This window comes from Vombatus ursinus, unplaced genomic scaffold (genome assembly GCF_900497805.2).
Source record: "Vombatus ursinus unplaced genomic scaffold, bare-nosed wombat genome assembly UNPS02014786.1, whole genome shotgun sequence".
NCBI classification, from domain to species: Eukaryota; Metazoa; Chordata; class Mammalia; order Diprotodontia; family Vombatidae; genus Vombatus; species Vombatus ursinus.
The window spans coordinates 10907126-10922009 of NW_020954564.1; the positions used below are offsets into that span (position 1 = coordinate 10907126).

General features: G+C 37.0%; 1 protein-coding gene across 1 annotated transcript in view; it reads right to left on the reverse strand.

Annotated features, from left to right (window-relative positions):
- The window catches only part of LOC114047398 (tubulin polyglutamylase TTLL11-like), a 237933-nt gene that overhangs the window by 199557 nt on the left and 23492 nt on the right, over nt 1–14884 (reverse strand). Inside the window, exon 3 of the mRNA XM_027868227.1 lies at nt 6735–6831. Within this exon, the coding sequence (XP_027724028.1) occupies nt 6735–6831 (97 nt within the window). The remainder of the gene's footprint in view (nt 1–6734; nt 6832–14884) is intronic.

Genomic DNA, 14884 nt, shown 5'->3' on the forward strand with positions numbered 1-14884 from the left:
CCTGAGTTAGTGCTAGAAGTACTAAATGGGATAGGATATACCAACACCATCCCATTGCAAATAATTCTATCTTGTACCTGGGACAGAATATGGAAAAAAATATTGTGAACAAAATGTGTGACCAAAAAGAATCTTTAAGATTTTGAGAGTTAGGTACATATGATACTTAAATATATTTGCCCTAATAATTTTTAAAAGAGTTAAATTTCAAATGCTTAAAAATTTAAAAAGTTAAATTTCAAATGCTTCAAAAACTCAGCAAGTCAGAATTATCCTAAATTTCATTATTTATAAGGTTTGCTTATTTGCTTAAACTTATTAGACATGGAAGAAACACAGACTGTTAAAATAACAGCCAAAAGGACTAAATTAATAAGGTTTGCTTATTTGCTTAAACTTATTAGACATGAAAGAAACATAGACTGTTAAAATAACAGCCATAAGGACTAAATATCTGACGTCTTTTGTATATGGAATCTTCTAAGAGAAGAAACTCTCTCTGCCAAAGATTCTTTGCAACTTATTCTCTTAGAACGTTACCCAGAGCATTTCAATAGTAAATAACTTGCCCAGGCCCACATAGCTATCATATGTCAAAGGTGATATTTGAACCCTGGTTTACCTCATTTTGATGTTAGTCCTCTAGCCATTGTGCCAAGTTGCGTCTACAGAAAAAGCTTACATTTATATAACACTTTAAGACCTACAGAGTATTCTCATTCAATCCCCACAACAACCTGTGAAATAAGTATACAAGATATCATTATTCCTATTTTATGAATGAGGAAACTAAGTCTCAGAGAGATTATTGCAAATCATCATTGCAAAACTACTAAGTGGAGAATGTGGTATTGGAACCCAGGTCTCTCTTTCTTGACTCCAAATCTAGCATTTTTTCCATTATAATATGCTGACAAGTTGGGAATATAAATAAAGACTTAGAATATAAATCAGAAATTTAGTGCTGGACGTGACATCGTAGAAGTCATAGAGATATCTATTCCAACCATCACTTTTTATACATGAGGAAACTAAGGTCTCACAGAGCTGAAATTATTTGCCCAAAATCACACAACAAGTTTCTAAGCCCTGGGAGCAAAAAGTGAATTAAGAGGATAAAGTTTTTAACACATGGAACTTCTTGACTCACACAGCATAATAAACCAAAGCACTACATCTGAAGAGCAGAGCTTAGAGTTGTCAATACTTTAGTTCTTAGCTCTTGTTTAAAAGACTATCAGAAAGGATTAAGTAAGAAATCAAGCAGCTTGAAAAGATAGGGTGGCTGAACTCTAACATGAATTCTTCAACAATAGAGACAACTCACTGTGGCCAGTACTCTGAGATTTTATAAGAAGAGACTACAGTTCAATCCAATGGACTACTATTTCCTTTCCCCCCAATTAAAACAGAAGTTTCAAGAAAACATAAATAAGCAGCCTCAGAAGCTAAACAGTGGGTCCTGTTAAAAATGAATTAAACAAAATTAAAGTTTTCTGGGTCAGTATATCCAGTTAAACCACCTTGCTGGTTTAATTTATGATTCCCAACTTGATTTTCTGTTAAAAATATCAAAATCCTTTTTGATTAAAAGCAACCCAACATTATACCCTGGGTGGAAAAGATATAGAATCAGAATGTTTAAGTTGGGAGGGACCTTAGCACATGGTCCAAGCTCCTCAATTTAGAGATGATAAAACTGAGACTCAGAGAGGCTGTGATCTTTCCAGCTGGAATAAAATCAAAATTCAACTCAGTAAAAAATTAACAATAATGAAAACAATAAATAATTATTGATAGTATTTGTATAGTACTTTAAGGTTTACAAAACTTTATACACATTATCTCTTTTGCTCCTCACATCCCATAAGATATTGTTTCTATTTTATAGATGATAGAAATGAGGCTCAAAAAGATTGAATGATTTTCTATGTTCACACAGCTAATAAATGTTGGAAGAAGAATTCAAACTCAGGTCCCTCTTGATCCCAAGTCCAATACTCTTTCCATTACAAATGGACACTCTAAGCACTCGCTAGATACAAGGCACTCTAAGTACTGCTAGGTACAAGGGGAAAGGAGAAAGATACATATATTACTCTGAGAGAGATTATGATCTTACCAGGGGAAAGATATGTATACAAATCACTATAATAAAAAGGAGAATGGGACCAAAAGTTGAAGTTTACATATTACTTTCAAGTTTGCAAAATGTATTACACCAGTTATTTCATTTGACCCTCACAATAAAAAGGTAGGTACTATATTTGATCATATGGAAAATTTGATCAACATGGAAAATAAGTTGAAGGACTCAGAAAAGTTAAGTGACTTGCTCTTAGTCTCACAGCTAATGGCAGTCAGGTAGAAAGACTTCAGGATTTGGAGTTTGGAGGCCCTAGGTTCAAATCCTCATACTTACTACCCATATGACCTTGGAAGCATCTCAACCTTTCAAAGGCCTCAGTTTCCTCATCTGTAAAAGGACAAGCTTGGAATAGATGACATCTAGGGTCCCTTCCAACTCTAAATCTATGATCTTCCATTTGAAAAACTCCAAATTTCTTTTATCCAATCCTTTTATCCAATGACTTCCAATCTCTCTATTCCATCATACTGTCCCAAACTGTTACCCCTGCTCTAGCTACATTCTCTTCTCTTCCCAAGCCCTCAAGTCCTTGTTGAGCCAGTTCAACACTACACTACCCTCTACTTTTGAATCCTTTATTCTTGTCTTATTGCTTATCACACCTTGCCAGACCCCAACCCTGATTTACTTCTACTATCTGCCTCCTTCACTGCTAAACACAACTGGAGAAAATAACAACTGGAGAAAATAACTGGATCTACTAAAAAATTATGCTAGTTAATTTCAACTAGGCCCTCAATGCAACAAGGCAATTCTACTATCCTTCCTTTCTAAATAATTCCCCAGGCCACTCAACACAGCAGCTGTTCCACATCTCTTCTTAAATCTCTCTCACCTCTCCCCACTCTAGCCCCTTAGCTGGACTTTGCCTCCCCATGCTCTAGGCTGAGGACTTCACCTCATGCTTTACTGAAAAAAAAATGAGGCAAATCAAAGTGTTCTTCTCCCCTCCTCCTCATCTTCCATTCCTCTGATATCTCCTTACTATTTTTTCTATCATTCTGGTCTTTGACAAGTACCCATCTTTTCACCAATCCTAACCTTCCTATAAGTACCCTTGATTCCCATCTACTCCTTTTTTTCTAGCAGATTGCCCTCTCTTATCATCATCATCATCATCATCATCATCATCATCATCTCCTCCTCCTCCTTCTTCTTCCTCCCTCTCTCTGTCTCTGTCTCTGTCTCTGTCTGTCTGTCTGTCTCTCTCTCTCTCTCTCTTTCTCTCTCTCTCTCTCTCTCTCTCTCTCTCTGTTTCTCCCTCTCTTTCTCTCCTGCCTTCTACATTCCTGTTCCACATTAATGGACATTTCGAACTGGATAACCCATAGGCATATTAAGCTCAATATGTCCAAAAAAAACCTCACTCCTCTTCTAAATTTCCTTATCACTGTCAAGGGTACTACCATCCTTTCAGTCACCTAGGTTCACAACTTAATGTCATCCTTGATTCTCCTTACTCTCATACACCATTTATCCAACCAGTTGCCAAATCTTGTAATTTCTTTCTCAAGAATAGGGATTCTTAACCTGGGATTTATAAGCTTATTTTTAATAATTTGATTGCTAAATTCTCATATCATTGGTTTCTTTTGTAATTCTACATATTTTCTGCATTTAAAAGCCTTATTCTGAAAAGAGGACCACAGGCTTCACCTGTCAAAGGCGATTCATGACACAAAAAAGGTTAAGAACCCTGCTTTAGAATATCTCTTGCATTTATCTGCTTCTCTCCACTTATAGCTACCACCCTAGCTCAGGTTTTCATCGGTTGGACTGTTACAATAGCCATCTAAGTAGACTGTCTCCTGCAAGTATCTTCTCACTCTTATCTATCCTTTCCACAGCTGCCAAAGGGATCTTCCTGAAGCACAGGTCTGACCACATTACTCCCCTGCTCAGTAAGCTCAATGGCTCCCCATTATCTCAAGGATCAAATATGAATTCCTTGGTTTGGCATTTAAAGCTCTTCACAACCTGGCCCTTTCCTATCTTTATAGTCTTTTAATCCATCATTCCATTCCATGAACTCTACAGTCTAATCATGCTGGACTACTTTGCTATTCCTAACATAGCATATTCCACGCTCCGTCTCCCAACTCCATGTTTTTGTCCTGCTTGTCCCCCGTTCCCGGAATGTTCTCCCTCCTACCTTACACAATCTCTGGTTTCTTTAAAGACTGAGTTCAAGTGCTACTTTCTCTAGACCACCTTTTCAGGACTGCCACCCACCCCTGCCCCCAGCACCTAGTGTCTTCCCACTAAGGCTACCTTCCATCTACTCTGTAATTCTCTTAGATGTACCAATTTATGTGTATGTATGTGTATATACACATATGTATACATGTATCCAGTACATAACACAGTGCCTGGTATATAAAAACTTAATAAATGCTTGTTGATTGATTGGTCCTTTGACCACAAATCAAGCACACTATCCACCATGCCATGATAGCTCTTAATGAGTACAAAGAAGAGGTTCAGACAAAGTGACATGAAGTATTTAAGGAGGGTGAAGAAGTAGAGGATACATCAGAGGAGGTTTCATGGTAGAGGTGTCACCTGACCTAGGCCTCAAATAAAAGGAGGGACATCATCAAACATTATGAAGTATGGTGTCATGGAAAGAGCACTGGACTTGGACTCAGAGGACCTGGTTGGGTTCCAATTCTAGCTCATATGAAAATATATACTAGCTATATGAAAAAGGGTAAGTCATTTAACCTTTTTGAGTCACGGTAACCATATTTGTAAAATGAGGATAATACTTGCAACTATCTTCCTCAGAGTAGTTGTGGGGAAAGCACTTAGTAAAGTTTTTTAAAAGTGTATATAAATTTGAGTTATTAACAAAATAACAATGAGAAAGCTGAAGGTGGGAGTGGGGAAGAGTTCATTTTCCCACAGCTAAAATGTTGTTTAAAATAGTGATTAAGTTCCACATCAAGACAACTTAATCCTTAATAATAGTAGGATGAACTGCAGTTCTCATAGTAGCATTGAGCCTAACCATTATTTATAATATTTATAAAAGACTTAGAAATAAACTATTAGAATGCAACTAGTTTATAAGTTGGGGGATACCTTTTGGATTTTCTAAAAGCAAGGTACATTTAAAACAGATTCTTTTGAAATAAATAGTTTTATTTTAGAATCATCCATTAAGATATTATACTAGTTTTATATAAATAAATAGTCCATAGAAATTACTGAACTGTGATGTGATAACACAAATACACTGACTGCCATATGTGGATCCAAAAACTCTGTTTACTCAATATGCAAAGTATTTGCTCTTGCCTGGAATTTCCATTGGAAATTGGGATTTCATCAATATCAGCAACTGACATGAATTAGCTTCAGTAACAGCTGGATTGTCTAAGACAGGCTGCATTTAAGAGCCAGTTTTCATTACTGGCAAGAATTCATATGTTTTCTTAAACTTCACCCTTAAAAATGTTACCTTCAGGTGAGAGTAAACAAAAGTGGTATGAGATTTGTTCTGCACAGTACCAGGAAATAGACCAGGGAACAAGAAGAGCTGCAGAAAGACAGAGTTCAATAGCTAACAGAAAACTTCTTAACAGTGAGAGCCCCCAAACGGGGAATGGTATGTTTCAGGCCTAGTGTGTACAGGCATTGTGCTAAGCACCAGGCCTATGGCACCCCCTACCCCCAACAAAAAAAAAAAAAGGAAACAAATAGTCCCTGACCTAAAAGAGCTTAAATTCTAATAGAGGAGATAACACATACATTCATGAACTTCCCTGGACTGTTTTGTTGTTATTCAGTCATTTCAGTTGTGTCTGACTCTTCGTGACCCCATTTGGGGTTTTCTTGGCAAAGATACTGGAGTGGTTTTGCCATTTCCTTCTCCAGCTCATTTTACAGATGAGGAAACTGAGGCAAATAGGGTTAAGTGACTTACCTAGGGTCACAAAGCTAGTAAGTGTCTTGAGGCTAGATATGAACTCAGGTTTTCCTGACTCCAGGCCTGGCACTCTATCCACTGCACCACCTAGTTGCCCCTAGCTATGATCTTGGACCTGAACTTCATTTTTTTCCTCTCTAAAATAGGCATAATTATAGCCCCACTACCAACCTCTCATAGAGACTGTGATTAAAGGCCACATATTATTTCTATGATCCAAACGGTAAAAATCATGCCCTTATAGAAATGACATCAGGCTGGTACCACTTGCCTTTCATAATCATAGCCTCTAGTCTAGGGAAGCCTTTATAATTTGATTATATCACTGACTTGCACTTATCTCCCAAGATAACCTGATAGCAGTTTGAATATTCTTTGTGCTAAGACTCCTCCCAGCTCAGGTCCCTTTCACTTCTACATTCTTTAGTTTGCATTTGCAGTAAACCGGTATAGTTCATCTTTTTGTGTTTCTGAGCTTTTAGTCTATGAAATCTTAAGTTTGCATCCCAATCATATTTAAGTTCACCTCTTTTCTGAGATAGCCTGATAAAATTTAGCAATAAATTCCATCCATAAGTTTGAGTTTTCAGACCTGCCGTGTTTTTATTGATATACCTAGGAAACCTCTTAAAGAATAACAGTGCCAACTGGTACCTGGGAACTTGTTCACTTGACCTGAGAGTATGTCACTATCATGAAAGGAAACTCCATGCCAGTAGATATCACAGGGCAAGCGACGACCAAAGGGAAACTGGAAGAAATAGAAATAAGAAAAAATAATTAGGTTATTACTTTCATTCTGTTACCATGAACTTTTAGTTACAATTGAAGGTTCTAGCAAATCTGGTAGTGGGAAATTTGAATAGCAATACACTTTCACCTAAGTTGGTCATTTTTGTCTTAAAGATCAGGAAGACAACCTTTTAAAACCTAGTGATATTGTCTCCTATTTCTTTTAACTGTTTCATCACATAAATTCTTTTTCCCAACTATTCTATCTCTCATGGAGGGAGGAGAGACCAATCCCACATTTCTTTGGTATTATACCATAGAAGGCACAGGATTAACACTTCTTGAATTCCACAACTAGCTATTTTTAAAGCCTCAAGCAAGTCATTTTCCCTCTCTGACCTCAGTTTGTAAAAGGACATAACTAGATGCTATCTAAGGTCCCTTCCAAGTCTAATGTTCTAAGTTCTCTGTTCTAGCATTAAATATTAGAAGATTTTTTCTATTTTTTTCTATTTATCTTTTCTATTATTTTATTTTCTATGTTCATACTGCAATTACATTAATATCATTTTTTCTTTTTATGTTTCTGAAATTCTAGTCTACATAATCTTTAGTGGTTTATATCTTTTAAGTTCAACATTATCCCAAGGTAGACTGATGGCAGCTTTAACATTCTATTTTCTAAGATTACCTTCTAGTTCTAATATTCTGTTCTCTAAAATTCTGTCTTCAAAGGTCCCTTACTGCTTTTGCATTCCATTTTCACACAAGTTTGGAACACAGAAAGTTAAAGCTAGGAGGAATATTTAGTTTTCACCCTCATTTTATAGATCACAAGATAATAGATTTAGAGCTAGAAAAAACCTTAGAAGTAATCTAGTCCAATTCTTTCATTTTACAGGTGAGAAAACTAAGGCCTATGGGGACTCCGAGTTCATCAAGGACATACAGCTATTAAGCAAAAGAACTGGGACTCAAAACCACCTCTCCAAGCTCCCAGACTAATACTCTTTCTACTATTCTATGCTGCTTCTTCAAGTATCCCAAATTGAAAAGGAGATAAAACAGAATCACACCTTTTAAATAAATTATATTAATTTAAAAGGCATAACAAAACAAGACATATGTTACACATTTATAAGCATCAACAACTTGGCATTTATAATTTATAGCATTTTCAATCATTTTATTTTGCATCAAATGGACTGTAGGTTATTAATTCAGAAGAAACCATGAAAACAAGGAGAAGAAAACATATGTCATTTTCTTCCAGCTGTTAAATGCTATCATTTAGGAAAGGAAAAGCAAACAAACCAAACAAACCAATATTCAACCAGAATCACTTAGTAAGCCTTAAAGCTTACAAGGCAAGGTGCTTAATACTTTGGTATTTAGTATTTGGATACAATGACAAAAGATAATGAAGAACCACCCCTCAGGGAGTTTATCTGATAGGGTAGAGATTAGGGGGCACAAGTATACAAAATATAATACAAGAGAAAATGTTCTCATCCAAATTCACCCTGGGCCTTCTCCCAACTTTGTACTCTAGCTTTTCTTGTCCATTCCCTTGTACCTTCTGGACCCCATTCTATCCAAACATCCCTTAATCCTTCATCTTTTCCTCTCATACTCCTTCATTTCTGGCACTTAGGGACCTGTTTCCCACTAGAAGATGCTACTTCTCTTGCCATCCTTTCTGGTACCAGATACTTCTCATATGCCCATGCTCTCCAAAATATAGCCATAGACTTCCTTGCTTTCAGAGGTTGCCTTTATTCACTTTTATCAGATTTGAGTAGCAATTATCTACTGTCTCAAAGGTCCTGCAGCCTCCTTTCTTGGTTCTTCGTTACCTGAATCACAATAGTCCTCTCTCATCCACCCATGGGACTTCAATATATGTGATGACGTTCCCTCAAACACCCTAGACTCAATTCCCCAACTTCCTCAACTCCTATTACCTATAATTTCACTTCATCTTAGCCATATATGTGAGTGTTCAAACTCTTACTATCATCATTACCTATAAATGTTTCATTTCCATGTCCAAGAACTCTGAAATCCCTCTATCCAACAGGAAACTCCTGTCATTTCATCTCTCCTTGTGTCTCATTCCTAAATCTATTCTTTATAGTCACCATGACTTTCAGTTCCTCTTTCTATTAATTCTTTCCCAGGCCATCACTCCTACTCTGGCTTCAATTTCCATACTTCCTGGTCTTAACCCTATGCTTAACCAACTTTATAGTATCCTCTACCTTGAATCTCTTGGCCCCTGTTTTATCCTGGCTCATGCCTTGCCAAACCCCAACCCTACACTACCCTTCCTACCCCCCTACCTTCTCCACTCCTACTATATTGGAGGAAATCAGCAACCACTTTGACAAGGCCCACTGCAACTATGTTCCCAATTTTCAACGGGGCATTCAATGACCCAAGGCAATCCTTTTACTCTTCCCTAATTGACTACAAAGTATCTCCCATAGCAGTTATTCCAAACCCTCTCTCCTCAAGCCTCCCACACTATTCCCTCTTTAAAGAGGACCTTGCTTCAAACTTTATTTAGTAAATAGGAATAGTTCCTCATGAGCTCCCACTTCTCCCCCACTCTGCATCTCACAATCGTTGTCACTGATAGCCCACAATTTTCCCTTCCATTACTCCAGTCTCTGATCAAGACATGACTCTTCTCCTCTCCAAAGCTGATCCTTCTATTTACACCCTTCCCACCAATCCCCTCCCATCCGTTTCGGAGAGAGCCCCTTCAATAATTCTCTCTTCTCCTTTTACCCCTTTTCCCCTTCCTCCCCTTAACTACCTAACTACTGGCTTCTTCCCTTCTCCTGGCAAATATGTCTAGGTTTTCTCCATTAAAAAAAATTTAATCACACACACCCCCTCAGGCTATCATCCTATATCTCTTCCCATTTCACCAACAAACTCCTCAAAACAGCAGTCCATATGACATCTTTTTGAATATGGCCAAAATGGGAATTTATTCTGCTTGATTTATACAAACTTTTACAAGGGTTTCATTTTCCTTCTCTTTTTTCATGGAAAGGGGAGGATGAGAGGTGAGAGGGGGAAAAATTTTTCAGTTCTAAATTCTGTGATCCTAAGAATTTAGAATTAAATTATTCATTCATTCAACATTTATTAGGTGCCTATTGTGTGCATTGAAGCCTTTGTTAGATACTAGGGGATATACAAAGAAAAGTCATTACACTTTAGGGACTTACAGTCAAGTAGGGGTAGAGAAGACATGAATACAATACTATTACATTACATTTATATTCTAAAGCACTTTGAGATCAGAAGAGAAAGATGCTTTCTAAATGGAGTTATCAGGGAAAACTTCATGAAGGAGGTAGTATTTAAGCTAGGCCTTTAAGACGGCCAGGACAGAGTCCTTTGCAATACCCATAGTTAGTGAGCATGTCCTGGATGAGGATCCAGCAAAGGAGACAGAGAAGTGGTAAGACAGGTAGAGAAGAACCAGGAGAGAGTATTAGCCTGAAAACCTAGAGAGAAGAGATCATGAAGGAAAAGAGGGCAATCAACAGTGTCAAAGGCTGCAAAGAAGTAAATAAGGATGATTACAAAAAAGCCATTGGATTTGGCAATTAAGAGATCATTAGTAACTTCAATGAGAGTTGATCAGTGGAATGAGGAGAGTAGGTGCCAGATTGTAGAGGGCTAAGAAGAGAGTGAAAGGAACTGAAGGTACTTATTGAAGTCAGCCTTCTCAAAGAGTCTAGCCACAAAAGGCAGAAGAAATAAATGAGAATAGTTAGCTGGGATGGAAGGATCAAGTGACGGCTTTTTGAGGATGGGGGAGACATACACACGGTTATAGACAGTAGGGAAGCAGCCAGTAGACAGGGAGAGATTAAAGATAACAAAGTGGGGATGATAGAGGAGGTGATCTGCTAAAGGAGACAGAATGGAATGGAATCACTTGTACAGGTTCAGGGGTTGGTCTTGTCAAGGAGAAGGGCCACCTCTTCATGTGAAACAACGTAAAGAAAAAAGGAGATAATGGCAGAGGCATTCAAGCAGTGTGAGATAAGGAGGAAGGGAGAAGAGGGAGCACTCCCTGAATAGTCTTAATTTTTTCAGTAACATATGAGGCAAGGTTCTCACCTGAGAAGATGAGGGAGGGGTAACAATGGGGAGTTTGAGTAGGGATGAAAAGGAAACACCACTGTGGTGAGTAGAACAGTAAATTAATTAGGGAGGTATAAAAAGAATGCATAGCAGCAGTGAAGGTTCAGTCAAGGTTACGTAACAAATTTATAGTGGACCCAGTTAGAACGGTTGCATAATTTTGTTCATTTTCATTCAACAGCACATATGTAGGAGTAAAAGCAGTAAGTAGATGGTGGGTGTGATCCAAGGCTGAGGCTTGGCAGGGCACAATCAGTGATATGGTAAAAGGGTAAGGTACTCAAGAGAAGAGGACAGTGTACTTTTGAACTTGTTCACCAAGGGATCAAAAAAGTGAAAGGAGAGTGTAGGTAATAAAAGGGTGATGGGTCTGAAAGGAAATGAAGGTCCTGAAGATTTGGAGGTCACAGTACAGATGAAAAGCAGGGTTTGGGATTAGAAGGGAAAGAGAAAGGTAGAAAGTCATTAGATTGTGATCAGATAAAGGAATTTCAGAGTTCATGAACATGAAGACGGCACATTTGTGGGGGATGGCAAAATCAAGAGTATAACCATCTTTATGGCTGAGGTGGAGTGGAGGAGCAGTTTAAAAACTAGGGGTTTAGGGTGTTTGAGGGAGTGCCAACATGTATACTGAAGTCCCCCAGTACAAGGGCAGGATTTGGGAAGGAAACAAAGATTTGTGAGCCAGAAATTGAACTCATTGAGGAAGGGAAAGGAGTATACTAGAAGTCTTTAGATAACAGCTACTAAGATTTTGATATAGTGGGAGATATACAGAGTATAAATCTAAAAGAAGGAGAAGTTACTGAGTGAGGGTGGTGAAGGAAGAACCTGGAAGAGGACAGGGAACAAATAATATTCCAACTTCCCCACCTCTACCAGTAAGGTAAAGGGAATAAGTGAAAGTGCAGCCAATGCTGGAAAGTCACCAGGAAGGCTGCACCATCAGGAGGGAGCCAGGTCTCAGTGGCAGCCAGAAGATGAAAACAAGTTTGTTGCCTTATGAAGCAGTCATTCCAGAGAGTACAGGAGAAGGGAAGGGTTATATTTAATTCGGACTTTGGGGTGGGTAGGTTGAGAAAGATAGAAACAAGGAATCAGGTAGTGAGGAATAGGGTTTAGATAATAATCTATAGGGATACAGAATTACTAGGATGTAGAGGGTATGAGTGAGAGTTTGTTCATCATTAAGTAAGTAAATTTACAGCAAGTTTCTCTGACAAAGGCCTAATTTCTCAGATATGTAGGGCACTGAGTCAAATTTATAAAAAATAAGAGCCATTCACCAACTGATAAATGGTCAAAGTATTTGAAAAAGCAGTTTTCAAAAGAACTCAAAGATATCAATAGTCACATGAAAAAATGCTCTAAATCAGAGAAAAATTAGAGAAATGCAAATTAAAGCAACTCTGAGGTACCACCTCATACCTATCAGATTGGTTAACATGATAGAAAAGGAAAATGATAAATGTTGAGAGGAAATTGGGAAAAATTGGGACACTAATGCACTCTTGGTGGAGTTGCAAACTAGTCCAACCATTCTGGAGAGCAATTTGGAACTACATTCAAAGGGCTATAAAACTGTGCATACACTTTGACCCAGCAATACCACTACTAGGTCTGTGTTCCAAAGAGATCAAAGAAAAAGGAAAGGAGCTATACATGCAAAAATTCATATCAAGTGGTAGCAAAGAATCGGAATTTGAAGGGATACTTATCAATTGGGGAATGATTGAACAAGTTGTGGTATATGATTGTGATAGAATACTATTGTGTTATAAGAAATGACTAGCAGGATGGTTTCAGAAAAACTTAGAAAGAAATATGAATTGATACAAAGTGAAGTGAGCAGAACCAGGAGAACATTGTACAAAGTAACAGCAATATTCTAAGATGATCAACTGTGAAACATTTGGGTACTCAAATATCACAAGACAATGATCCAAGATAATTCCAAAGGACCCGTAACAAAAAATGCTACATACCTCCAGGGAGAGAAAACTGATCAAACTCTGAATGTAGACTGAAGTGTATTTCTTTTCACTTTCTTTACTTTTCTTGCTTTTTTTTTTTACAACATGGCTAATGTGGAAATATGTTTTGCATGATCTCACATATAAAACTGACATCATATTGCTTGCCTTCTCAATGGGTGGAGGAAGGGAGGGAAGGAAGGAGTGAATTTGAAACTAAAAAATTTTTTTTCTAATGACTGTCCAAAATAAATAAATAGATGCTTTTAAAAAGAAACTATACTCTAGATGTCACTAAACTACGCATACCTTTTGACCCAGCAATACTACTATTAGCAAAATACTCCTAAAGTGGTAAAAGACAGAATGAAAGGACTCATGTACAAAAGTATTCACACCAGTATTTATTGTTGAAGCAAAGATCTGAAAACAATCAATTAGGAAACCGCTATTTTATTGAGTATGCGAATGGTATATGGTATATATTGTTGTGCTGTAAGAAACAACACGTAACAGGGATTCCAAGAAACCAATGAATTGATGAATTGCAGGTCTCAGTGGCAGCCAGAAGATGAAAACAAGTTTGTTGCTTAAAAAAATTGTATGAATTGATGCAGAGAGAAGTGTGCAGAGCCAGGAGACTGAGCTACAAAATGGCTGCAATAATATAATGGAAAACAACTTTGAAAGCTACAGATCAATGCAGTAACCAATCATGACTTCAGAAGATTGATTATAAAAAAATGCTTCCTGCCTCTTGGCAGAGAGGTGATGGACTAGAGGTACAGAGTGAGAGATAAATTTTTAGGTATAGCCAATGTGTTTATTTGTTTTAATTGATTATTCTTATTTGTTATAAGGAAGGACATCTTTTTTTAGTGAAATTTACAAAATACCCAGAAGACAGGAGAATGAAATTCAGAATTCAGACAAGGAGAACAGCTTTGTTACTATTATGTTAAATTTAATATGCACTTTTAAACTATGTATAAGTTTATAGTTTCATATACTATTTTGTGTTCTTTATATATCAAAATGTGTATCTTTGTTAAAGTTTATTAAATTCATAATAAAAATTTTTAAGTAAAAAGATTTCAGAACTCCTCACCATTATGATGTGTCAGAAAAGTTATGGGAAAATCTGCCTCTTTGGGTTCTAATGGGAATAATACTGGACTTGGAATTGAGACCTGGATTCCAGTTCTATCTCTGGATGTAACATATTATAGTAGCTAGAGTAAGTCATTTTTCCTCTCTTGACCTCAGTCTCCTCATCTTTAAATTAGAAGATAAAACTAGATTACCTATCTGGACCTTTCCTTCCAGGTCTAATATTTTGTGAAAAGGAAACTCCAAGACAAAGAGCTACTACAAGCTATGCCAAATGAAATATGAGCCTTAAAAGGAAATTGTTGCTCATTCTTTGGCCTGAAGATAAACCACATTCTTAAAATTTCTTCTATGTTTCCTACTTTGTGGCTTACCAGCCTTCCTTTTCTAAGGTAGTTCCCCATTAATAAGAATTATAGCTATACGTTTATCCTCAATGCTACAGCCTTCATAATATGGTTCAAATACTATATTTACCATGTTGTCTCATTTTTTTTATTTCATGCTTTTCAATTATCTCTACTTTTTAAAATCTAAGTACATATTGTCATTTTAAGCTACTAAAATAAATCTGAATTTTCTTTCATGCGATTTAAATGATTAACAATAATAGTTTTATAAAATTATCATGAATCATGCAACAGTAAAAAAAAATTGCATTATTTATGCTTGAGAGAAAAATTTATGTCTGTGAGAAAACAAAGACATTTCTGTATGTTAAAGCCCATGTGCAGAAATTGGCGCATTTACAAACTGTCTGAGAGATGGGAAATGACTTACTCTAGCACCCACAACATGTTACTGCCAGAGACAAAA